Here is a 24549-nt window from a genome sequence, read left to right on the forward strand (position 1 = left end):
GATTGTGGATAAGACAAAATTTCCCTGGCTCTCTCTTTGGGACCAGGCCCAATGGTGAACAGACCAAGCACTCGCAAGGGGGGAACGGAAAGGGGCCTGCACTCCTATCATGAATTTTTACTGTGCTATCTTTGGTTTTCTCAGGACTGATAACTGATTTCTAGGCGGAACCCGGGTAGGGGGGACAGTAGAAGGTATGCAGAAACCCTCTTTAAAACTGTGGTATATGACATGGGCATCTTTCGAATTCTTGTACCTACCGAATAGATGAGCCAGAACGTGGAGACGTATGGGCATAGGGCGTTGACCAGTATGATTGCTACTGTCTGCTTTTGGGTGGCTGGGACTCCTTTGTTTACCATGCTTCTTGAAGCACTTGGTTTCAGGGTGTCTCTGAGGCCCACAGAAGGGGGCATATGTGTTTATATTTGCAAGCATTCCTTTTTATTGTATTGCCAGCAGGTGAGTCTTTTGTCCCCCGTTGTTTTGTCTGACAGAAAGGGCTGCCTTGCTTTCGCCCTATTGAGGGACAGAGTGAATTCGGAGTGCCATAGATTAATCTCCCTTTGGTCCCACACAATCTCTGGTCTGACCACTTTTATCTGCCTGAACTTAACATCATATTGAAGCCAAAAGAACCCTGAAATTCTGAAGCCGCACTATGAATAAGCAAGATGTATGCGAACAGCTGAGGGGCCAAGGATGAATGTTTCTCTGTCAGGATCGCTGCATAAGTTGAAAATCCCGTCACCCAATTCTTCAGGGACCATTCCACCCAAAACTTCCTTGGTCTGAGTTCCTCGTCTTTTCTCGATCGGGCCTTCCCCGGGACCACACCTGCATTAATTAATTCAACGACGTCCATAAATTTCCCCTTTATAAATCTTCTCCCTGATCTCTGCAGGAACGTGCCCACCCTGGCCGCAGGGGAAGCCATGGTGGGCGTTGTGGAGCCCAAGAACAATGGAATGGTAGATAGTGGAGGCTATATTGGGATGGTTGGGACCGAGGGGTTTATCACCGAGGGAGGCGCCCATACTTGCGCTGCAGCACATGCCTGCTCACCCACTGAGTTCACCTGGATTGGGGTCTGTGCCATACCCACCTGCCTGACCACCACCTGTCCTGTGGTTGACCCAAAGGAACCTACTGCTGTGCTTTGAACGTCTGGGATGGATTGAGGGGTATTGGTCCACCCGTGTGAGTTGCGCTGCTACCAGAGCCCGATCCACCCCAGCGGAAGCACCATCCTGGGGCCCAGGAAAGTGGAGTTTACTCTGGGCCTTAGCCCATTTGCTGGCTTTGACCACCAATCCCCCTGTGGACTGGCTTCTGGGCCCGAATGCCGGGGGCTGCCTTGTCAACTCACCCTGAGTAGCTGCGTTCTTTGTTTGAGTTTTCGATGTAGCTTCGAGGAGGAATCCCTGTAATACACTGGGGCCTTTTTCTGCTGCTTCGGTAAGGTGGGAGCTTGTCCGGGTTGCAGGTTCTTTCTAGGGCCTTCTGACAGCTTCTGGAAGGCCCAGTCCATGTCATCAGTTTTAGCCATCCTCCAAAGGTTGCTGAGGAAGCAACAGTCTGTCTATGATATGGGGACGTCGGATGCCGATCGAGCATGCTTGTGGGCCATGGTGAACACTCTTGGACGAACGTTGCGACTACGCTATCCTGCTAAGGCGTGGGTTATCTACACTGAAGGAGCGAAGGATGAGTTAGGTATGTCCAGGTTCCAACAGACATGACAATATGCAGATGTACTTACTGATAACCACTGCACCGGGGGTACTCACTAACCCCATGTTTGCTGAAATTCAACCAACACCAGCATGCTTCAACAAACCTAGTCACCGAATGCACAACTTCACCATGGAGGGGTACTCACCAAACCCCCCTTAAGTGCTCAGAATATAATCACCTGCAAGCATTAACCCCTTCGGTGCTAAGGATCTAACGGTTACGTCCTCGGCTACACCGCTCGGGTGCAGAGGACGTAACCATGACGTCCTGTTATGGGCCCCCAGGGAAAGCGCTAGCGCTCCCCCTAAGGGCCTGGCACCCCCCTCCCATGGGCAGGGATGGAAGGAAAATCGCTTCCCCTTCCACCCCCACCCCTTTCCCCCCCAATGATGTCTGATGGCATCAGCACGCAATGTCATCAGAGGCCAAAGTATTTCTCTTCCGATCACAGGCTGGGGGCGGGAGAGGCATCAAAGGAAAGTAAAGATCTTTGTTTTTTTTAAAAAGTTTTTGCATGTGGAAAGCAACCCCTTAGGCAAGGATCACTCCCCTAGGGGTGGCAAATTGTCTTTAGGCCATTTCGGCCTCCCCGGGGGCAGATCAGCCTATTTTTATTAGGCCAATCTGTCCCAAAGGGGGGGGGGAGAAATCAATAGACACCAGGGATTTGTTTTAGGTCAATTTGACACAAGAGGAGCGACCCCTTAGGCAAGGGTCGCTCCCCTGCGGGGGGCAAATTTATTTGACCCCATTTCTGCCCCCGGCCTATTTTTATTAGGCTGATCAGCCCCCAAGGGGGTCAGAAACCACTAGGCATCAGGGATTTTTTTTTTTTTATGTTTACAGATGGGGAGCGACCCCTTAGGCAAAGGTTGCTCCCCTCAGGGGGGCAGAAACCACTTAGGCACCATTGGTGTGTGTGTTTTTTGTTTGGGGCGGGCAGGTCTTTGGGCAAGGGTCGCCCCCCATGGGGGCACATTACTGTCGGCCATTTCTGTCCCCCCTTTGGGCAGATTGGCCTCCTTTTGTGAGGCCCATCAGCCCCCAAGTGGAGGGAGAAAGCCCACCAGAGACCAGGGAAGGTTTTTGTTTAAAAAAGAAGGTGGGGGTATGGCCGGGAGGACAGAAAGCCTAGATGCCAGGGAATTTTAAAAATATTGGGGTGGTGGCTACCAACCAGTACAGGCATGGTTATGCCCCCACCCCAACTGAAGGGGGTAACAATCTTTCAGCTCTCCCCCACACACTAAAGCATCTTATCCCATGGCAGGCAAGAGGACATTTGATTATTTTTGGTTTTGGTTTTACATTTTGGCCATGAGAGCTTGTCTAACTCTCAAAATCGTCCCACTCAGAAGGGTGAGTTCTGCACTTTTTGGAATTTGGGATGCTGCCATGTAGAAGAATCTACAAGACTTAGACACATATGAAAACTAAACATCTGGGTGAGTCCAGGGTGGTGTGCTTCACGTGTACCCTACACCATTTTCTTACCCACAATGCCCTGCAAACCTCCAACTTTGCTTGAAATCACACTTCACACTTTTTTCCCAAATTTTTGTGATGGAACCTTCCGGAATCTGCAGGAATCTACAAAGTTCCTACCACCCAGCATTGTTGCATCTATACCAATAAAAATTCTGCCCCACTTGTCAGCCTAAAAACATATTTTTTTTTCAAACTGCCCTTTTCGACCCGCTTTGGTTCCCCCTCATTTTCAACATGTTTTTTTGGCTCTTCCCTGTCACAGGCACGTGGCTCACCTACACAAGTGAGGTATCATTTTTACTAGGAGCCTGAGGGGAATGTTGGGTGGTAGGAAATGTGTGCCGGTGCGGTGATCCCACACACAAATGTGGGAAAAATGTGATTTTTTAGCTACATTTGAGGTTTGTGGAGGATTCTGGGTAAGAAAACACTGGGGGATCCACACAAGTCACACAGCTGGACTCCCTCAGGTGTCTAGCTTTCATAAATGTCTGGGTTTGGTAGGTTTCTCTAGATGGCTGCTGAGCCCAGGACCAAAAACGCAGATGCACCCCCCCAAAAAAGGTAGTTTTGTATTTGAACATTTTGATGTGTCCGCGTAGTGTATTGAAGCATTTCCTGTCGCGGGCACTAGGCCTACCCACACAATGAAGGTACCATTTTTATCTGGAGACCTGGGGGAAGGCTGGGTAGAAGGACATTTGTAGCTCCTCTCAGATTCAAGAACTTTGCAGCACTGAAATGTGAGGAAAAAGTGTTTTGTTTGCCAAATTGTGTGGTTTGCTAAGGATTCCGGGTAACAGAACCTGGTGAGAGCACCACAAGTTACCCCATCCCTGGTTCCCCTAGGTGTCTAGTTTTCAGAAATGTCCAGGTTTGCTAGGTTTTCCTAGGTGCCGGATGAGCTAGAGGCCAAAATCCAAAGCTAGGCACTTTGCAAAAAACAAGTCAGTTTTCTTTAGGAAAATGAGATTAGTCCACGTTGTGTTTTGGGGAATTTCCTGTCGCAGGCACTAGGCCTACCCACACAAGTAAGGTACCATTTTTATCGGGAGACCTGGGGGAAGGCTGAGTAGGAGGAAGTTTGTAGCTCCGCTCAGATTCAAGAACTTTGCAGCAACGAAATTTGAGGAAAAAGTGTTTTGTTTGCCAAATTGTGAGGTTTGCTAAGGGTTCTAGGTAACAGAACTTGGTAAGAGCACCACAGGTTAACCCATCCTGGGTTCCCCTAGGTGTCTAGTTTTCAGAAATGTCCAGGTTTGCTAAGTTTCCTTAGGTGCCGGCTGAGCTAGAGGCCAAAATCCACAGCTAGGCACTTCCCATAAAACACGTCAGATTTCAATGTAAAAATGTGATGTGTCCATGTTGCGTTTCCTCTCATGGGCATTAGGCCTACCCACGCAAGTGAGATACCATTTTTATCAGGAGACTTGGGGAAACATAGAATGACAGAACAAGTGTTATTGCCCCTTGTCTTTCTCTACATTTTATCCTTCCAAATGTCAGACAGTGTGGAAAAACGATGTCTACTTTTAGAAATGCCCTACAATTCACATGCTAGTATGGGGACCCCAGAATTCAGAGATGTGCAAATAACCACTGCTTCTTAACACCTTATGTTGTGTCCATTTCAGAAATACAAAGGTTTCCTTGGTACCTATTTTTCACTATTTATATTTCACCAAATGAATTGTATACCTAGTATACTATGAAAACCTATTGCAAGGTGCAGCTCCTTTATTGGCTCTGGGTACCTAGGGTTCTTGATGAACCTACAAGCCCTATATAACCCCACAACCAGAAGAGTCCAGCAGATGTAGCAGTGTATTGCTTTTGAAAATTGACATTGCAGGAAAAAGTTACAGAATAAAACTTTTTTTCACCTCAATTTCAATATATTTTTATTTCAGCTGTTATTTTCTGTAGGAAAACTTTGTAGGATCTACACAAATGACTCCTTGCTGAATTCAGAATTGTATCTACTTTTTAGAACTGTTTAGCTGTCCGGGATCGAGCATTGGTTTCACACCCGTTTCTGTCACTAAGTGGAAGGAGGCTAAAAGGACAAATAATAGTAAAAATGGGGTATGTCCCAGTAAAATGCCAAAATTGTGTTGTAAAATGTGGTTTTCTGATTCAAGTCTGCCTGTTTCTGAAAGCTGGGAAGATGGCGATTTTAGAACTGCAAACCCTTTATTGATACCGCTTTCAGGGAAAAAAACAAGCCTTCTTCTGCATCCCTTTTTTCCCATTTAAAAAAAAAATGATTTGTTTGCTGTATTTTGGCTAATTTCTTGCTGTCCTCCAGGGGCACCCAAAACTCTGGGTACCTCTAGAATCCCTATGATGTTGGGTAAAAAAGGATGTAAATTTGGCATGGGTAGGTTATGTAGACAAAAAGTTATGAGGGCCTAAGCGTGAACTGCCCCAAATAGCCCAAAAAAAGGCCTGGCACCCGAGGGGGAAAAGGCCTGGCAGTGACATGAATCGACTGCACCAGATAGGTACTCACCTCCCCACCCCCTTGTGCTACAGAAGAAACGTCTTGCATGCTGTCAGTAAAACATCACACATTCAAACATGGAGCCGCATGCGGTGTGCAAGGGATTAACTGCAGGTGGGGCCTTTCCCATCAGCTTGCCATTATTATTGCTGTCACTCTTCACAATTTTAGTACATATATATTAGTATAAATATATATTAATATAAGTATTGAAAATATCAAATGCAGATTGTCTTATATGACAGTTTTATATACACCTAGTGTAGAAACAGCACACTGCGTCACATGTGGGAAGCAAGAGTTATCATGTCTTGTTAAACCATGGATCGGCCTAAGAAGCCAAGATTCTGGGTAAGCGCACCTTATGCTCTGCTTTACCTAAATCACATTGCAAATGCCATGGCCTGTCTGGGGAACGAAAACATGACTGTGGCGTTTTTAGCACCCCCGCCGGCTGTCTGACCCATATAAACATTTGTTGGCGGGCCGCAAGCCCATAATAGGCGCATGCGAGGATCACTTCGTTTAAACATTTTTAAACATTACTCTCAAGCCAGCACTCAAACCTGGAGTCTTTGTTCCATAGTCAGATGCGTTATCTGTTGTGCCACTGGCCCACACCTCCCAGAAACAAAGAAACTGCAGCAAAGCGGAAAATGATTGAAGGGGCAGTTCTTAACATAGTACACCCCGACGATCTAACCGCACAACTCCAGGGAAGCTTTGCAAGACAGACACTGCTACGTCCAGGCGGCCCCCCTATTCCCTGTCCGCCACCCTCACGCCCCCCACCCACCTGCAAACACCGACTCTCATGCCGGTAAGTGCCTGGGCCTCTGGCGACTTCAACGGTTTCTGCCGCTCTGCCCCCTTTAAATATCCTCCTGAGTCATGTTCCCCACGGCACCTCCCGATGACATGGTTCTGGGTAACGTATCGCCTTTGTTGCTTCTTCCACTACTGCCGCCGGCCCTGCGCAATGGGGGTGTAGGAGGAAAGAGGAAAAGGGCTCCAGACCATGGCACAACTAAAGGCGCCCCTCCCCCAGGAAGTGAGGGGACACCAAGGTATTCTTTAAACATGTAATTTAATCTCAATACTACATATGCCTCAATAAGGAGTCTAAGACAAATGCACACTAACATAGCTCTTCAGTGCATCATTCTACATTCAACTATTAATACTTTGATTAGCATAATGCATAAACTGTCATATATAGAGCTCAGTGACATGAGGGACAGTACTAACGTTGCTGCTACCTCAATAGTAAAGCGAAAATAAGTTAAAAGGACACCACCAGAGCACTATGTAGGAAAACTGCCTTCCTTCTGTCATCTCCCAATTACCTTGTTTCAGCGAGAGCTGCTGGTCTGCCCCCTGACTAAGACTTTTTTGCTGATGCTCAGTTGATTATTGCTCCATTGCCGGGGGTACCTATGTGTTCAATTAACACTCCAGAGAGCAGGAAGCAACAAGCATTTTCAATGCAACAGGTCTTGCGTTTGCTCGAGTTAGAGCTATTCGCGTTTAAACTCCTAACCAGACTTTTCTTGCCACATCAACTGAAAAGTAAAACAGTTTCACTTAAGCGAACTCAATGCCACCATGAAACGTGGCGGAGACACATAAAAGGAAACAGAAGTTCGCTTGTAGTGAAACGTATGGGCAAAAGTGCAATTATCCATGTTACTGGCAAAAGTGCAATTATCCATGTAACTGGCAAAAGTGCAATTAGCCAGGTAACCAGCAAAAGTGCAATTAGCCATGTAACAGGGTCGATGTCATGCAAAGCACTTTACTACTGCCCAGTGAGATCACGCTGCCTGCGAAATAAAGAGAAAAAGTAGTCCAGAAACCATACGGAAAACATGGAGCCTCGTATGTTTTCAGTAGTTGGCGGTGTGCTTGAGGAGTGTTAACACAGGAAAAGGCATGACATATGCATTCCTTCCACTAATGAAATGAAGCCAATTATAAAAGGCAAGCCCACGAACCAACCAAACTCATGGGCTTGACCTGGGGTGGTTACAGGGCCGTAGACGGATAACAACAGGGACAGAGCCCAGAAATGTAGGAAAATGTTTAACAAGCAATATTGCACCTTTGTAGGAGGTGTGCACTGTGTGAACACATTGTAGTCATTCTGAAATGGATAGCTAACATCGACTGCACAGGGCAACATGCCAAAGAGCAATAGATAGGAGCATGATTCATTTTAATAAAATTTAAACCACAAATGATTTCCAATACCGGTTAAACCAAATAAGATACCGCACACTCACAGCGTTTCTTATATATTTAATATTGTTCAAGGTGCATCAGGGATGCTGCACTCCACACAGCTGTAACTACGAGTATGATTGTAGAAAGAAATCATAATAGTGTTTGTGGGACGCACATAGATGCACAGTATGTGATCATAATACTCAATGAATAGTTCAGCAATCAAAAAAGGTTCAGAGACAGTCGTTATCTTGATTTCTGTAAAATTTGTTTCATATTCCAAATCAAATATTCTAGCCAACGCATTGCTTTCCTCTCCAATTTGGAATTCTTCGTGGCAACTTAATTGGTGTAACTGTCTTTGTTCACATCAGTACGGGTATCTTATATTTTGTATAACTCATTGGTCAAGATATTAGTTGCAGTTTGTATGCTGAGGCGTTATTGATTTCTTAATGTGGACGTGGCAGCCTCTGTGCCATGAAGACTTGCAAAGTGAACTGAACGCAGCTGGAGCTCATTCCTGTATGCGATCGAACACGGATTTCTCTAAACCACCAGACTTGGCTCAAGTAATTTGAAATTGCCACCTGCATGACCCACGTTCAGCAATGGAGACAAGAGAACTGTGGTGGCTTCAATAAGCCAAAAGAGAAATACTGTTTTTAAATCCTACACTAGGAGTGTTTAACCTATGTCCAGATTTACGCCAGATTTCAGGATAGCAACATTAAATGAATTTACGTAAATTCGATTGAAATAGGCTTAGTTTACACAGTGGTAATCCTGATAATTTGGCCTGAATGTAGCCATGGTGAACATATTTATGCACATCACTGCGCTATAAATAAGCATGCTCCATTTACTATACCACTGTCCCAAGGCCAGCTGCCAGTGTCACTGGCCAATATATGATATTTGATTCAACTCAGACATTTTACTAAGTAAAACAGCATTGATTAATGCTGAAGAGAAACAAATGGCACGCTACAGGTATAGTATAATTTTACAAGTGCCATAATATGCATGAGGTATTTGATTAAACACTCTGATCTATATTCAAAACAGGAGGTTAAAGGGCACCTATTTTAATTTACCTGGCAACACATGCTTAGCACCCCTTCTGGTGGCTGTAATAGATTCAGCCTTTTAATATAGGTCCCTGATTCCATATTCTATTGGTACATTTGCCTCTGATTAGAAGGATGCCAGCAATCACTAATTGTCCACTCTTGCTTTTTATACTTGCAGGACATGACGTGCATGGAGTATTGGAGAATCCTGTTGTGGACACAAGAATGCTGGAAGACTATATAAGCAATGACTATGCCTTCGGAGCTTTGTAAGTATTCAGGTTTGAATTTTGACTGATACCTTCAGGTTGTCGATTGTCTTTCTGCTAATACCTGTGTATACCACTATACACTGCCATGTGACCGATCATGAGAGGCCTTGTTCAAGGCACAGTAATAACGCACCCGATATTATTGTTACCTGGTGGTAATAGAATGCAGCTTAGTGCAGTAAAGCCAGTGCATTGATCTCACCGCATTTGGAACTACACAGTTGTTGGCCCCAGCTCATGGTATGCCCTCCACCACCAGAAGATTCATGCATTCTATGAGGTTCATACACTGGGGATATATAATGAACTCCTGAGATGATTCACCCCACTCAACTTTATGAAGTCAGATAATTCCATACAAACAAAGGCCCGTATTTATACTTTTTGACGCTAAACTGCGCTAACGCAGTTTAGCGTCAAAAAGTTTAGCGCCGGCTAACGCCATTCTGAAGCGCCATGCGGGCGCCGTATTTATTGAATGGCGTTAGCCGGCGCTAGCAGACCGGCGCTGCCTGGTGTGCGTGGAAAAAAACCACGTACACCAGGCAGCGCCGGCGTTGGGGAAAATGGCGTTAGGGCGTCTTAAAAATGGTGCAAGTCAGGTTGACGCTAAAAAATCGCCTCCACCCGATTTGCGCCATTTTTAACGACGCCCAGACGCCATTTACATGACTCCTGTCTTAGTAAAGACAGGAGTCATGCCCCCTTGCCCAATGGCCATGCCCAGGGGACTTATGTCCCCTGGGCATGGTCATTGGGCATTGAGGCATGTAGGGGGGCACAAATCAGGCCCCCCTATGCCAAAAAAAAATATAAAAAAAATAAAAATTTATACTTACCTGAACTTACCTGAATGTCCCTGGGATGGGTCCCTCCATCCTTGGGTGTCCTCCTGGGGTGGGCAAGGGTGGCAGGGGGGGTCCCTGGGGGCATGGGAGGGCAGCTGTGGGCTCATTTTGAGCACACAGGTCCCTTAACGCCTGCCCTGACCCAGGCGTTAAAAAGAGGCGCAAATGCGGGGTTTTTTGACCCGCCTACTCCCGGGCGTGATTTTTGCCCGGGAGTATAAATACGACGCATTTGTGTCGCAGTCATTTTTTTGGACGGGAACGCCTACCTTGCATCTCATTAACGCAAGGAAGGCGTTCACGCAAAAAAATGACGCTCTTTCCTCATACTTTGGCGCTATACGTGTCTAACGCCAAAGTATAAATATGGCGTTAGTTTTGCGCCGAATTTGCGTCGAAAAAAACGACGCTAATTCGGCGCAAACGGAGTATAAATATGCCCCAAAGTGTCCTCTATTATCCAAAAGTAAGGTCCCATGAAAACCTTCTTACAAGGAGTCATCTTTAAGAAAATCTGCACCCACCATGGGAGTCACTTCACCATTAACAAACTGAAAAGCCCAATTAGGTACATTTCTACTTTCTCCCATGGGTGGGACAGCAGTTGTACAGCTTGAAGAGGAGGCAAAACTACTCTCAGTCTTTGATCACAACTGACATGTATCACACATTTACTGATCACTTGTTTCATCACCCTATCCATGAAAGGTCACCAGAAGATTTATCTGGCACGGCGTTTGGCCATTGTGCACCACATGTGCCCCTCATTTGTACTGGTACTCAAAGCTGGTTTCAAATTTTCTGGAGGCACAAGCTTGTCATTCCTCGTCACAAGGCCATCCTCCACTGTCAATTCATCTAAAATCTTTAAAAATGGCTGAAGACACACATTTTTTTTACTTTATGCCAGCCATTTTCGGTGAAACACTATACCTCCCTTAGAAATTCACCATCTTGCAGTGCTTTTCGCCCCTATTTCTCTGAAAATGGGCTTATGCCCTTAAATTAGACTTTAAGGGGGTAACTTCATTTTCAGATAAATAATAATAATAATGTAATAATGCAGCATTCAAAATCAGCATCACTATCCATTTCGTAGGAATTTTATTGGTCGGAAAACACAAGTAATCTGCATGGACCTTTTTACCACCTAGGATATACACCGTGCCAAAACTGAACTGCAAAAGCTTTGTCGATAGCATGGCTATTCTAAGAGAGAACTCTTTCACATTCCTACTAATAAATATATATATATATATATATATATATATATATATTACGGGTTAATAGTTAGTTTGAATCACACATTTCCTTCCTCACAAATCATTGTAGACCCTGCAAAGGAAAAAAGAGAGAGAGGGAAGGGTAATGAATACCTAAATGCATGGTTGAAGACGATCAGTGCCCTACAGCAAGCCCTACATCCACCATTACCCAACTTAGGTTCTTTGGGCCCTATGTAAGTTTTTTACCTACCTAAAATATTAACCTGCTGTTAAAAAACTAGTGGTTCACCCATCGCTGATTCTTACAAAGATACATTTTTCAAACTTCAGTGCTCTGCACTAATCCCAGTCCTGATGATGGCGACGCACTCACAACAGAGGTTGGAATACCATCGTCTATATAGAGTCACCTGTTCCTTTCTTTGTATACACGTCACTTCTACATGTTTGTTTCACTGTATATTCACTTTTCAGAGCACTTGAATACCACTATATAATATACTTCTAAATAAGCATACTTTCAACAATTTGTTTCTGGTTGGCTGGACATTGTATTCTGATGATTTGTTCCTTTTGTTGGGTGAATTTTTCATCCACATATTGTTGAAATTATGTTTTGAATATGTCTGTAATGAACCAAAGTTAATCTGTACCAATCACAGTGTGACTAAAAACTGCAAGATAGATGGAGTAAAACTTTTGGTTATACACCATTATTCTCTACTCTGACCTGTGCATAATCATCTATTTGGGAACAGCCAGTTCCTTACTGCCCTCTTGAATTCAAAATAGTGAATTTTTCTTATGCTCGCAGGGACAGTGCTTTAATGCTTGCCATCTATACACAGAAAGGGGTACCATCAACATGCAATTTTCTGAAAGCATTAGAGACAGCCTGGATTCGAGCATCCTATTTTGACTATGATTGTCTTTATGTGGAAGATATGCTAAGTGATGTGAATGGCTCCGTAGAAGATGCAGAGAGACTTGGAAGAGTTGCATGTTGCCATAGGCCGTCAGCAGAACTGATATGTGTGGTTGTGCGTGTACGTATGTAGGAACTGAAAGATGGACTGTTGTGATAGGACTATACCCTTTGTAATATTCAGACATGTTCTCTGGCCCGACTGTCCGACTGCTTGTGAAACTGGTGCCCTGATTTTTCTTTTGATCTTGGACAGAAGGCTGGGCCTGTTCTTAACAATGTGAAATCCACAGCTGTCCTGTGACCTGGAGGGGTGCACCAAATGTGCTCTTATTGAAGGCAGAGGACTACTATTGCTGTTCTTGGTGCCTCATGTAGAACAGTGGTGGCAGTATACAATGTCCTATGGTTATAGTGAGACCATTGTGTCAGAGAGAACACTATCTCCAGACCCCTCTTGTGTAATGTTCCATTGTCTTGCGAGGCCGGAACCTGGTGCTGATATTGCATGTTCATGTCAAGCTCGTGTGCATGTCCAGTGAGTGCTTGAGACATGAATCATGTAGGACTGTGTATGTCTGAGTCTGAGTACTGAAGGCAGTGGGATCCATTTTATTTAATTAGTTGTATTAGCTTTTCATTTTAACTGAGAGCATAGTGATTGAGTGGATCAATCTTAATATAGATAGCTATAACGTATTGTACAATAATAAATATCTTATGAAAATTAGAAAGTAGATGACACAAAATTAACAGAAAATAAAGAAGTAGATATTCCTTTAAAAGAAAGCTTCCACTGTACAAGCCAAGAATTTGCATATAATTAAAATCAACATTAGAAGTAGTCTTGTGTCCCAAATATTGTTACATACTTGTAGTTGGTCATTAAACCTGAATATTAGGTGTTCATGTCATGACATCGTTTTTAGCAGTTTTATCCAGTTATTGTGTGTAGGTGACTCTTTTATTTTCCACCACCAGCTTTCCTGTGGAAAGAGTTGTTTATTTCTCTCACATCTTGTTCCTCTTGATTTGAATTCTTTGAAATTCTTCGGAGAGGGAATTCTAAATCGAATAGTTTGGTACAAATGGCAAGGACAATTGCATTATGTCATTACCGCCCTTTCCTAGATCTTCAGCGAATATTAGCTGCCTAGAGGTTTTGTTCACAAACATGGCGGCTGTAGTGGTATTTTCATATGAATTATATACTATGTTAATGCACCTATGTTCCAAAAAACACTCACTTTTATCTATGCCTTTATTTGGTCATGGCGTCAACTTCCCCTTTTTTAAGATTATATTTGATCAGTTTTATTACTTTTTATTTTTTCCTTTAGTGTGTGGGATGTTTACTGTTGTGTCTTTGCAGTGTCAATATTTCAGTTTCTGTGTTAGATCTCTCATTGAGCATATTTGCGAGATGTATCCACATTTGTCATCATCAATCCACTAATGTATGATTTTCCTGCTCACATTCATGTGCTTTCGGAAACACAGTTCCATTTAATTACAAAAAGTCAGTCCTTGATTTTGTTCGATAGGCATTCCAAAGGAATGTGTATTCTGTAGCTGTAGGATGATAATGCTTACAGAGGTCTAGCGGAGTATGGTTTTCCATCACATCTCTGGGAAGAGTTTGCCATTTTGAGGATCTGGGTGGGCTGATCTACCTATCACTGGGTGTATGGTTGTATTTCAATTACCTCTTATGATAATCTTCAAGTATTCAAGTTCTGTGAGTAGCCTATTCAGACCAGCAAAAAATGTCTTCTTTCAGGCTTTTAGGGGCATAGATGGAGTTCTCATTTAAGGTGTTATCGTTCACTGTCGTTTTAGTAAACACTAATTGACCTGCTGGGTTTCTCCATGTTTTATATAATCTTATACCCAGGACAAAATACGTTTTTTTGGTTGAAAAGTATAAAAGACTTTCCTACATTTGATGTAAGTAGAAAGACCCTTGACATTGAGAGACCATATTGTAAGGTCTCTTAACTGGTGAACAGGGTATGTTAGAGTTGCTCCTGTCAATGATGAAAAAAGTAGCATTTATATGATAGCGTATATATATGTGAATGTCTGAGATGCTGTAGGTTAGAGGGCAGACTTTTTTCATTTTTGTTTTGCCCTCATTTTTGTATCAACAGTATTCTTTAACTTCTAAAGTGTTGCTGGTGGTCACTGTGGAAGAATCGACTCCTAATTTCTCTCAGTGTGTGGAAGAAAGCAATTCTTAATAGCATTAACAATAATTAGAATCCTGAGTAGGGCAGGTTTTGTGAAAACGTTAGGTGGGTGTTTAGTTGTTTTGCTGACTACTTGTACACTCCTACATTTAGGTATGTCTTGTGAAGCATTGCGGTGCAGAGTGTTTTTGGGTAAAAATATTTTTGTCATTCCTCTCCTGTTCCCATAACAAGTGTTTTGGCTAAATTATAATAAAGTATTATGCTTTCAAAAGGGATCTGCATCTATCCATATCACTAATTTGTGTTCCTTCTATAGTGTGATCTCTTTCATTGTGTTACCATTTTTTTTTGTAAAACTGTTTTTATTAGTATTTTTGATACAAGGCGTCAAGCCACTCACACTGTGCTGCGTCTTCCTCTTGTCCCTCCCTGACCAGGTAATAGCATAACCATGAAGAGAAAGGTACATATCTCATTACGCCCGGTGCCCCCAGCAGTTGGCGTAGTAGATCACTAAATTCGTAAAACATTGAACATAATAATGAACAAAACTTTACAACACAACAAGTGTTCTATCTCTTTAAGCACAACTGACGAGGATTGGAAGGACTTCAGCCCATGAGTCCCCTCCCTGAGCCTGGGAATGGCACCTCTAGTCACGCTCATCTTCCCTCCCGATCAGCCCCTACACATGGAAAAGATGCAGAGCCCGAAGGCGCAGGCAACAAGCTGTGAGAGGCAGGCCCTGTGAGAGGAACCGTACCAGGGGGTCCCAAATGTAGTCAAAGCTTTTTCGAGAATCATCCATTTCATCTGCTAAACACTCCATGGCGAGGCCACACCACAACCTTGTGTACCACAGAGGTAATGGAGGTGCGTCCACTTTTTTCCAAAATGTCGCTAAAGCTGTCTTCGCCATCCCCAGTGCCAGCCACATAACGGAGCGATCTCCCTGCGTTTGATGTTTCCGTTGCGGGGTGCAGAGGCCCAGCAGAATATGTTCCGGAGATGTTGGCACAGGGTAGCGAGCATCACTTTTAAATGAGATAGGATTTTGTTCCAGTAAGGGCGGATGACAGGGCAATCCCACCAGATATGCCTGAAATCCCCCATCATTCTGCAACCCCACCAGCACCTTTCTGATACCTGAGCGTGTATATTTTTTAAGTTTCTCAAGATAGAGGTACCATTTGTAAAGAAGCTTATAGTGTGCTTCCCTATCTCCCATCGAGCAGTTGTATTTGGGCATATCCTGAAAAAGGTGATGCCAGAGGTCCTCCTCCACCGAAAGACCCAGCACCTGCTCCCAAAAGGGGATGTGTCGGGGGTATGTGCGTGCTGCGCCGAGGCCAATATTTTGTACAGTGTGGATGTACTAACCCTCGCCACTCCTCCCTGCTGCACGAATCTCTCAATGGGGAGAAGGTCCCCAGTGGCCACTTCTCGCATATGAGGCTGCGTAACCCAATGAGTTAACTGAGTGTAATGGAAGTATTCGGATTGGGGTAGTTGAAAGTCCTTAACTGTTCCCCATGAAACAGATCTGCGATCGGCAGACAGCTTCCCTCCCTCCGCCTATTGAAGGACCCCGGCGAATTCCCCGGTGGAAAGGCAATATTAAAATGGATTGGGGTATGTGGTGAGGGAAAGGATGTAATCTCATAAGCTCTTGTCACCATGTCCCACACCTTAAGGGTGCTAGTGGTGGGGGTACTAAGGTATGCATTCTTTGGTCGTGCCCCTTTGGACTTCCAAAGGACGCCCCAAAATGTCTGTCCCGTCACTGCTCTGTCCATATGGAGCCACAACTTGTCCGTCTCTCAGAGGGACCACTCAGCAATGACGCAAAGTTGTGCCGCGCTATAATACTTGAGGAGGTCGGGGAGTGCTAAACCGCCCTCCTCCGTGGGGTGCATAAGTACCTTGTGGGACAGTCTGTCCCTAGACCCCTGCCATATAAACCTCGTGAACAACATACGTGTCTCCATAAAAAAATCTGTAGGAATGTCAATGGAAAGGCTCTGGAACAGGTATAGGAAGCGAGGGAGCACTGTAATCTTGATGCTATTGATACGACCCAGCCAGGTGAGCCAGAGCGATGACCATCTTTTGAAATCCTCTCGCAATGTCCTAAGTAGGGGCGTGGTCCTAAACAGGTCGGCAACCCTAGGAAGAAGCTTGACTCCCAGGTATGTAATTTCATTTTTAACCCAAATAAATGGAGACGTGGATGCTATCTGTCCTATTTCAGCAGTAGGGACGGTCAAATTGAGGATACATGATCTCCCCTTATTTGCTATAAAGCCTGCCACTTGCTTAAAGAGAGCTAGTTCCTCCTGGATTGTCGAAAGGGACGTGCAGGGTTCAGAGACAAACAGCAAAATGTCGTCGGCCAACAGACAAATTTTATGGTGGTCGGGGCCAAACTGGATGCCCTGAAAGTCCAGACATGCCCTAATCCGTGCCGCCAGAGGTTCCACACTAAGTGAAAAAAGCAACGGGAAAAGAGGGAATCCCTGCCTCGTTCCCCGTGACAAGTCAAAGAAATCGGAGGTCATACCGTTTACCAGTATTCGGGACCGGGACATGAATAGCTGCTCATCACCATTGCAATTAATTGTTCCCCGAACCCAAAACGCCACAAAGTCGCCACCAGAAAGGACCACTCCACCCTATCGAATGCTTTTTCAGCATCGAGCACCAGCATTAGTGCGGGTACCCGTTTCTTTGTTTCTTTTTTCATCAGGTGGATGACTCGTCTCAAATTGTCATGTGTTTGTCGGCCCTTAATAAAAGCTGATTGATCAGGATGTATTAAATCCGGCAGCACCTCCTCAAGTCTATGCACCAGAATTTTGGAATATAATTTTGCATCGAGGTTGAGTAGGGCAATAGGCCTATAAGAGGCACATAACTGAGGGTCCTTCCCCGCCTTGGGAATAAGTGTGATCAGGGCTTCTCCCATAGTATGGGACAATGCACCCCCTGCTCTTACATAATTAAACAGTGAGATGCACTGTTAGCTCCACACTAAAGGATTTATAAAAATGTGCAGTATACCCATCGGGACCGGGTGCCTTACGAAGTGGGAGAGAGTCGATAGCTGCCTGAACGTGGTCTGTGGTGAACGGGGCGGCCAGAACGTCATTAGTCTCCCGGGAGACCTGCGGCAGCTTGCTCTCTTGAGCAAGGGCATTCAGCTCATCCGATTGATATAGACATGCATAGAACTTCCTAAAAGCTTGTGCCTTCTCATTGTCGGAATAATGTTCCCCTGTCTCATCATTCACCTGTGCTATATGGTCCCTGGCCTGTTTGGCACGTAGTTGCCTAGCCAGAGGTGTGCCTATTTTATTACCCTTTTTGTAGTGCATTTTCTGAAGTCTCAACAGTGCTATTTCTGCCCTATTCGTGTATATGGATTACAGTTTGCCTTTAATGGCAGTTACCTTCCTCTGGGCCTGCCAGGTCAGGGAGAGTTTATGGGCCTGTTCGGCTACTTTTAGTTCATTTTCTAAAAGCTGTCGATCTTCAGATTTTAACTGTGCGGATGGTAAGGAAATGCACGTGCCCCTGATGACCGCCTTGAATGCGTCCCAGAGAACAGGGGCAGTGTCTCCACTGGAGCATGGTCAGATATAATAATCGGATCAATGATTACCGATCGGAGAGTCTGATGAAGAGGTGGACTTAAAAATATATAGTCTATCCTTGGGTAGGATCCGTGAGAATTGGAGAAGAAAGTATAGTCCTTCTCCATGGGCTTAGGGTACGCAAAGAATCAAAGAGCCCTAATCTGTGGAGGGCCGACTTAACTGATTTTGCAAAAGCACTTGCAAGTGTTCTCTGGGGGTGTGTTGTGTCCTGGGCGGTATCCCAGATAACATTAAAGTCGCCCAGTAGCATTATCTTTCCCTCCGCAAATCCCTCCAGCCCTTCCAAGAAGCTCAAGAGAAACTGTGTTTGTCTACTGTTGGGCGCATAAAGAGTGGCCACCGTGAAAATCCTCCCCCCAGGCTACCCTTGACCATTAGAAATCTACCCTCCTCATCTTGTTTTGACCCCGTACTCTAGAAGTGAATAGACCTGTGGAACAGCAGGGCTACTCCACAATGCTTTGTTGGCGCTGAAGCAGTGTATATCTGTGGGTGCTGTTTGTGGTGGAGGCGCTAACCCTCGCCCCTCTTAAGGTGCGTTTCCTGCAAGGCCACTATATCATAGTTATGGTCATCAAAGTACTTTCTCAGCTGCGACCGCTTATTGGGTGAGTTCAACCCCTTTAACATTGATAACAAATCCAACATTGCACCATTGCGATCCATATTCCCTCGCCTAAGCGAGCTTCTTCCCTTGGCAACCTCCCAGATCCCACCCGCCTTCCCCTCGACCAAGTGCCCCGAATGTTCCCCAGGCCTCCTCAATAGCCCTCCTGTGCTAAGTAGGGATACTGAACAATACCCAAACATAAAGAACACTTCAGAATAAGAAAAAAACCCATAAACAACAGGTCGCTGGTTGTCAAACCTCCCTGTGAACTTCATGGTGTAGACAGGTTATGCAATGACTCCCCTCCACCAGACCACATACGAAAGCCATTTCAGCGTCATGAGTGGGGTCCTCCACCATTACTCGTCAGTGGCGTGAGAGGGACCACGCCAAGCCTGTCCCTCCGGTGGTCGAACCCGCCCGAACCCCAATGCCCCGGGCACCCCCACGGGGGGATCCTCCACCCCTCCTAGCACAGTGATATCCCCGCATGAGACAACCTGGGAGTCTCTTTCTAGCTCCTCACTGGTTCTGTTGCAGTCACATGCCATGTGGGGAGTTTCATTTCTTAGGGGTCTTCCCTCCTCGGTTGTCTCCATTGATCCGCAGAAGTGGAAGGCTTGTCTTGTCCTCGCGCGTCAACAGGTGCAGTGAGCCCGTCTCCTGAACTCTTCTCCTGTATTCCCAGTGAGGCTGCTGCCTCCCCAACGTCCGTGAAGTGGCAAGCCTTGTTATGGAGCTCAAAAGCCAGACCAAAGGAAAATGCCCATCGATACCTCATGTTTTTTGATCGTAGTACCTCTGTCACAGGGCAAAACTGCTGCCGACGGGCCAGTGTTGCTGGAGAAATAGCCTGAAAGAGGGTGCATTGTTCACCCTGGAAAGAGACGGAGCCCTGTTGTTGTGCCCGTTGGAGGATACGTTCCTTAACTTTAAACGAGCTCAGCTTCACCAATATGTCTCTGGGCCTCCTCCCCTTGCCGGCGGCGCGGCTCCCCACCCTGTGCACCCTCTCTACCTGTACCGCCGAATGTTCCTCACCCAAGGGGGTGGAGAAGAGGCTGACCACAAAGGCCTCCTGGTCCGCTCCCTCGCTGCCCTCCTTCAGCCCCCTCACTCTGATGTTGTCTCTGCGGGCGCAGTTTTCCAAGTCTTCGCACTTGAGCATGGTGAGCTGGAGTTGCGTTTTAATGCTTGTGAGCTCCTTCTCCTTAGGGGTGACCTGCTGTTGCACCTGTTGCACCTGGGTTTCCAGATCCAAAGTGCGTGTCCCAACTGAGTCCACATCAGCTTGGAGAGAGAACAGTCTACTATTGATGTCCGCTTGGAACATATCCAACGTCGCCTTTATGTTGGCTGTGAGCTCCTTTCTTAATTCCGCCTTGAAGGTGCGAAGGGAGGACAGGAGGTCCTCCTTCGTCAGCGCCATCTCTCCCGCCTGTGGCAATGCAGGTTCTCCCGCTCCGGCAGGTGCGAAGTAATTGGAGACCCTGTTGGTTTGCACTCTCTGCCAAGGCATAGGCGAACCCCAGGGTCTTACCTCCTAGGAGCTCCTGCCGCCGCCCTTGCGTGCTGTTCCACTTACTAGCATCCCGGGTCCTTCACTGTGGACCTTCTCCGCATGCAGAGAACTTCTTCCAGGGCACCCTCACAGAAAAGGGGGAGCCGATCGCACCGTCTCTCCGCTACAAGAGCCTCTTCACGCCAGGCCCCTGGGCGCCATCTTGGGGTCAGGCATTCATTCACTTCGCCCCTTCGCATGGACGAACGGGGGCCGCGCCGCCTGTCCTTCACTTTCCTCATTGGGGCCACAGGCGGACCCCCCTCCGGTGTATCGGCCATGGACCCAGGTCCTCAACATGTGCCAAGTCCAACCAGGCCCCGGCATCGTCCAGGACACGGCTGCGCCACATCTCCCCAGCGCGGCCACCCGACACACCAGGGGAGCCCGTCGGCCCCCCCATCGCCAAAGGGGGCCGCCGACACCTCTTCTCAGCTTGCCTTACACGGCCACCAGCTCGTCATGGGGCCGCGGGCCCAGAGATCCCCCAGGCCCCACTCTGGCTCGCCACCGCACCCCACCTCTCGGGCCAGCCCGCTCGTCTGCCGGGTCCTGCATCAGCACCGTTCTGCAACCCCGGGTGTCCTGCCACCTTCACCGGGTCATTGTTGGTGGAAAACTCCCCCACCGACACTTCACTGAGCGTGGTCGTGGGGAGTTTTTGTGGAGCCTCCGGAATTTACATCCGGTCAGCCATGTTGGTTGGCCCCGCCCCCCGTGTTACCATTTTAACTGGTAGTCTTGCTTTCCATTTCTTCTAGCTTTGATGTTGGTTTTTGATTTGGTGTCTAAATTGGAGTCCCCATGGTGCATTGATTCTGTCTACATAGGCATTCTCTCTAGGTGCTCCAGCACTCTTTCTAGTTCTTTAGGGTCACAGAATTATCTTGCTTTCCCATTGATGGTTACCAAAATTGTGGCAGGCTCAAAAACACCATATCTATTTTCCCTCTTCTAGAGTATGGGCCACAGTACCAGGAGTTGTTGACACAGAGTATTTGTTTTTTAGAGTATTTAGCTGCACTATTTTGTTTGTATTATAAATTCATGGGCTCTTTTTTGCAGATCTGTAGTAGAGTCCTTGTGTGTCAATGTCATAGTGGGCAAGTGATGAACGGTCTATGCGTCCTCTTGATAGAATTCTTTGAACTCTTTGAAATTATGTGGGGAAAAGAAATGTAATTCTAATAGTTTAGGTAGAAAAATTAAACAAAATTATGTCATTTCCTACTTTCATTTCAGGGATGCCAAAAATTGAAATGTTATCTCTGCTACATGTGTCTTCTATGTCTATAAGTTTTTCTGAAGATTTCATATTTCAGTGTCCTAGTCTGGTGTCTCGAAAACTTTAGTTTACAATGTATCCAGTTTCTCTGCTTCATCCATCAGGCACCTGAGTGTGGCCGAAATGTTCTTTCTTCGTTTCTGTAGTGGAAAGTTCATCTGGAATTCCTGATATTTTGATGCTCATCAGTTCTGCCATAATCAATGCCAGAGTCACTGTAGTCATTGTTGATGTAGTTTCTCGTGGTACTTGTTTATTATTGGTTAAAGCTTCGGACAAAAGCTGCTGCTTAGAGATTTTGTTCCCAAAGTTGGTCGATGTAGTGTTTTTTCATATGAATTCTACTGCATTAATGCAAATATCTCTCAAGAATAGACTCACTCAATCAATGCCTCTATTGTGCCATGAAATCAATTTCCACTTTTTAGAGGTTATATTAAATCAGAATATATTTTTTTTCTTTTTTATTACCATATAGCAGTGGTAGGATGTCCTTGTTTCCTTCTCCTTTATTATATCATCTCATGTGTTTTACAAGTGAAGCCTAATTTGAATGTGAGTCCATTTCATCTTGCACTGCTGTACTGCTCATTCACTAGGAAGAGAGGCTTAGGCTGGGACAATGTTTATGTTTATAGAATGATGGCTGCTTCCAGTTAGGGCAGCCACACCATCACATGGTGACCTTTGCTATTCAAAATAGTGCTGATCAGTTTGAGGGGAGCTTCCCTCCTTTTGACGCAGGTATCTGCTTGCTCCTCTCTCACTTGCAATTTCTGCTTTGGTCCCAGTTCGCCTCCAATTAGATGCAGAACCTCCTCCATTGTTATCAGTTGTCACTGAACCTATTCAGTTTCAATCAGAAGGCAGCTTACCAGTGATACATCAGCAAGCAGAACCAGCACCTTCTGCTTCTCATCACAGACTGCCTCTGTGAGTCTGTGGTGTCTGTCCTTCAGCTCAGGGCTGCTGCTACTAGGATATAGTTTGTCAGGTAGTAGAACACTAATACTGGGCCTTTCACGGCACTACCTGCCTCAGCTATGATCTTTCCTTTATACTTTTTCTCATCATCTAGACATATGGTATGAGAAATCACTTCACTTCCACAGAACTAAAGAACATGGATATGGTTTGCAGGGTTAAGTTCTGCAGTATGAGGAAATAGAGTGTACTGTTTGTGGAGTTCATCAAAAGCCAGTAATTCTGCTTGTAGGGATCCATTTTGGATGTCTCTGGTTGTAGCAGGTACAAGGTGGAGGACAGGCATAGCTTCTCCACACAGAGGAAGTGTATTGCCTTTATTCCTGTGGCTGGAGGTTGGAGACCCAGACACTAAAGTAAAGAGGAAAGAGACAAACCTGTGTGTAGAAACTCCACGAAGACTTCGTTACGAAGGAGTTGCTGGGTAGCTCTTCCTAAACACTGCCATTTGGTAGATCAAAGGAGTGAAGGGTGGGGCCAGAGTTTTTGTTCAAGGTGAGGAAGCTTCTAGGCTAGGTCTGGCCTTTTGTCTTCCCTGATTACTGTTTCAGACAGGCTGATGACAGCCAAGTGATGAGATCTCGCACTTGTGCTCCTGTTGTGGGTACTCGTCTTTTCAGCCTGCCCCAGTTTTACCTGCTATGAGAAGCATCACTTTACACATAGGCTGTGTCTGGAGAGCAGTTGGAATTGACATTTGAAAGTGATCTATTCCAAACTGGTTCTGATGCATGAGACAGTGGATGTACATTCCCTATCTGCAACATGTCAGTAATTGAGAAAACAATGTTCCAGTCCCACACTCTCCTTAACCACGGTAGGGAGTGCTCTGTAGAGTACTGGAAGAGCTGATGTGTAACTAGGGATGGAATCTGCCTCAAAGACTCCCAGAGATGAGGAAACATTACCTGGAGTCAACACTTTCTGCTGGAAGTGCTTAGGATCTGATTGAGCCTACAATCCGCCTGCCAGTTGAGGAAAGGAGTGTACTTAGCCCTGCAGCAAGAGCGACTTTCCAGGAGGGGAGAACCAGTGTGTTCAAGGTGTAAGGTGCACCCAGAAGAAGCTGATAATCTGAAGAGGGTGATATGAGAAAGACCTAAGCTGTGGAAGGGTTTCTAAAGGTAAGTACTGGGCTATACATCACATTATTGTGTCTGTTGACTGACAGTTGAGTTCTTACCCATCATACTACCTCCCTGAGAGGCCTGTATCTGCTCTCCTGTGCTACCTTGAGAGTCAAGTGTAGAAAAGTTTGTTCTTGGCCCAGTATGCAGAGCCATAATAGGAAGGACTCCTGGCCACCAGTTCCAAATAACCCTAACCTCCACATCTAGGTCTCAATAGCCACTGCTTGCCCTGTGGCTCCCCGAACGGAGTTCGATACGGATGCATTTTCGATTTGCTTGAGTCTCTCTACACTGTTCATGAGGAGCAGTGGATAAGACTTTGCCAGACCCAGTGATTCCATGATGCCAAGTGGCCTGATGAGTGCCAAGTTGCTGGTACTGCCACCGCCTTCAAAGAGAAGGTGACCGAATCATCACAGAGAGCCCAAATGCCCCCAAGGTCTGCAACTGCCCCTGGAATTCACCAGAAGGCTACAAACGGATTGCTGGCATGCAAATGGCTCCTAGAAGACCTCCACTGCGGAAGACTGGTGAATCTATGTTTGTTAATCTCCCACAGTTATGCCCATGAAGATCATAAAGATGCACCAACCGCTGCATTATCCTGAAACAGACAAATTCACCCGATGAGGTGGGAATGCTAAGTGCACCCACCACACAGTTCGCATGGTTGTCGAACACTAACATGTAACTGCAGGGCTTATCTGCACCTATTAATAATTTAAAGTGTGTTAGTGAGCCTGTTGCACTCCATTTGAGAGTCATTGTACAAAATCCAGTAGAGACAATGAACTGACACCTAAATTAATGTGTCATAATTTTTTTATCTATCTCCA

At 45.7% G+C, this 24549-nt stretch overlaps 1 protein-coding gene across 2 annotated transcripts in view; it reads left to right on the forward strand.

Moving 5' to 3' along the window:
* Positions 1 to 24549, forward strand: part of MYRFL (myelin regulatory factor like) — a 689165-nt gene that overhangs the window by 73789 nt on the left and 590827 nt on the right. For both annotated transcript variants that reach the window (XR_011202270.1, XM_069228327.1), the window contains exon 2: positions 9203 to 9293. Coding sequence is in view for 1 of the 2 variants with exons in the window: in XM_069228327.1 (XP_069084428.1) it covers positions 9203 to 9293 (91 nt within the window). In the remaining variant the exon portion in view is untranslated. The remainder of the gene's footprint in view (positions 1 to 9202; positions 9294 to 24549) is intronic.

This window comes from Pleurodeles waltl, chromosome 4_1 (assembly GCF_031143425.1).
Source record: "Pleurodeles waltl isolate 20211129_DDA chromosome 4_1, aPleWal1.hap1.20221129, whole genome shotgun sequence".
Taxonomy (NCBI): domain Eukaryota; kingdom Metazoa; phylum Chordata; class Amphibia; order Caudata; family Salamandridae; genus Pleurodeles; species Pleurodeles waltl.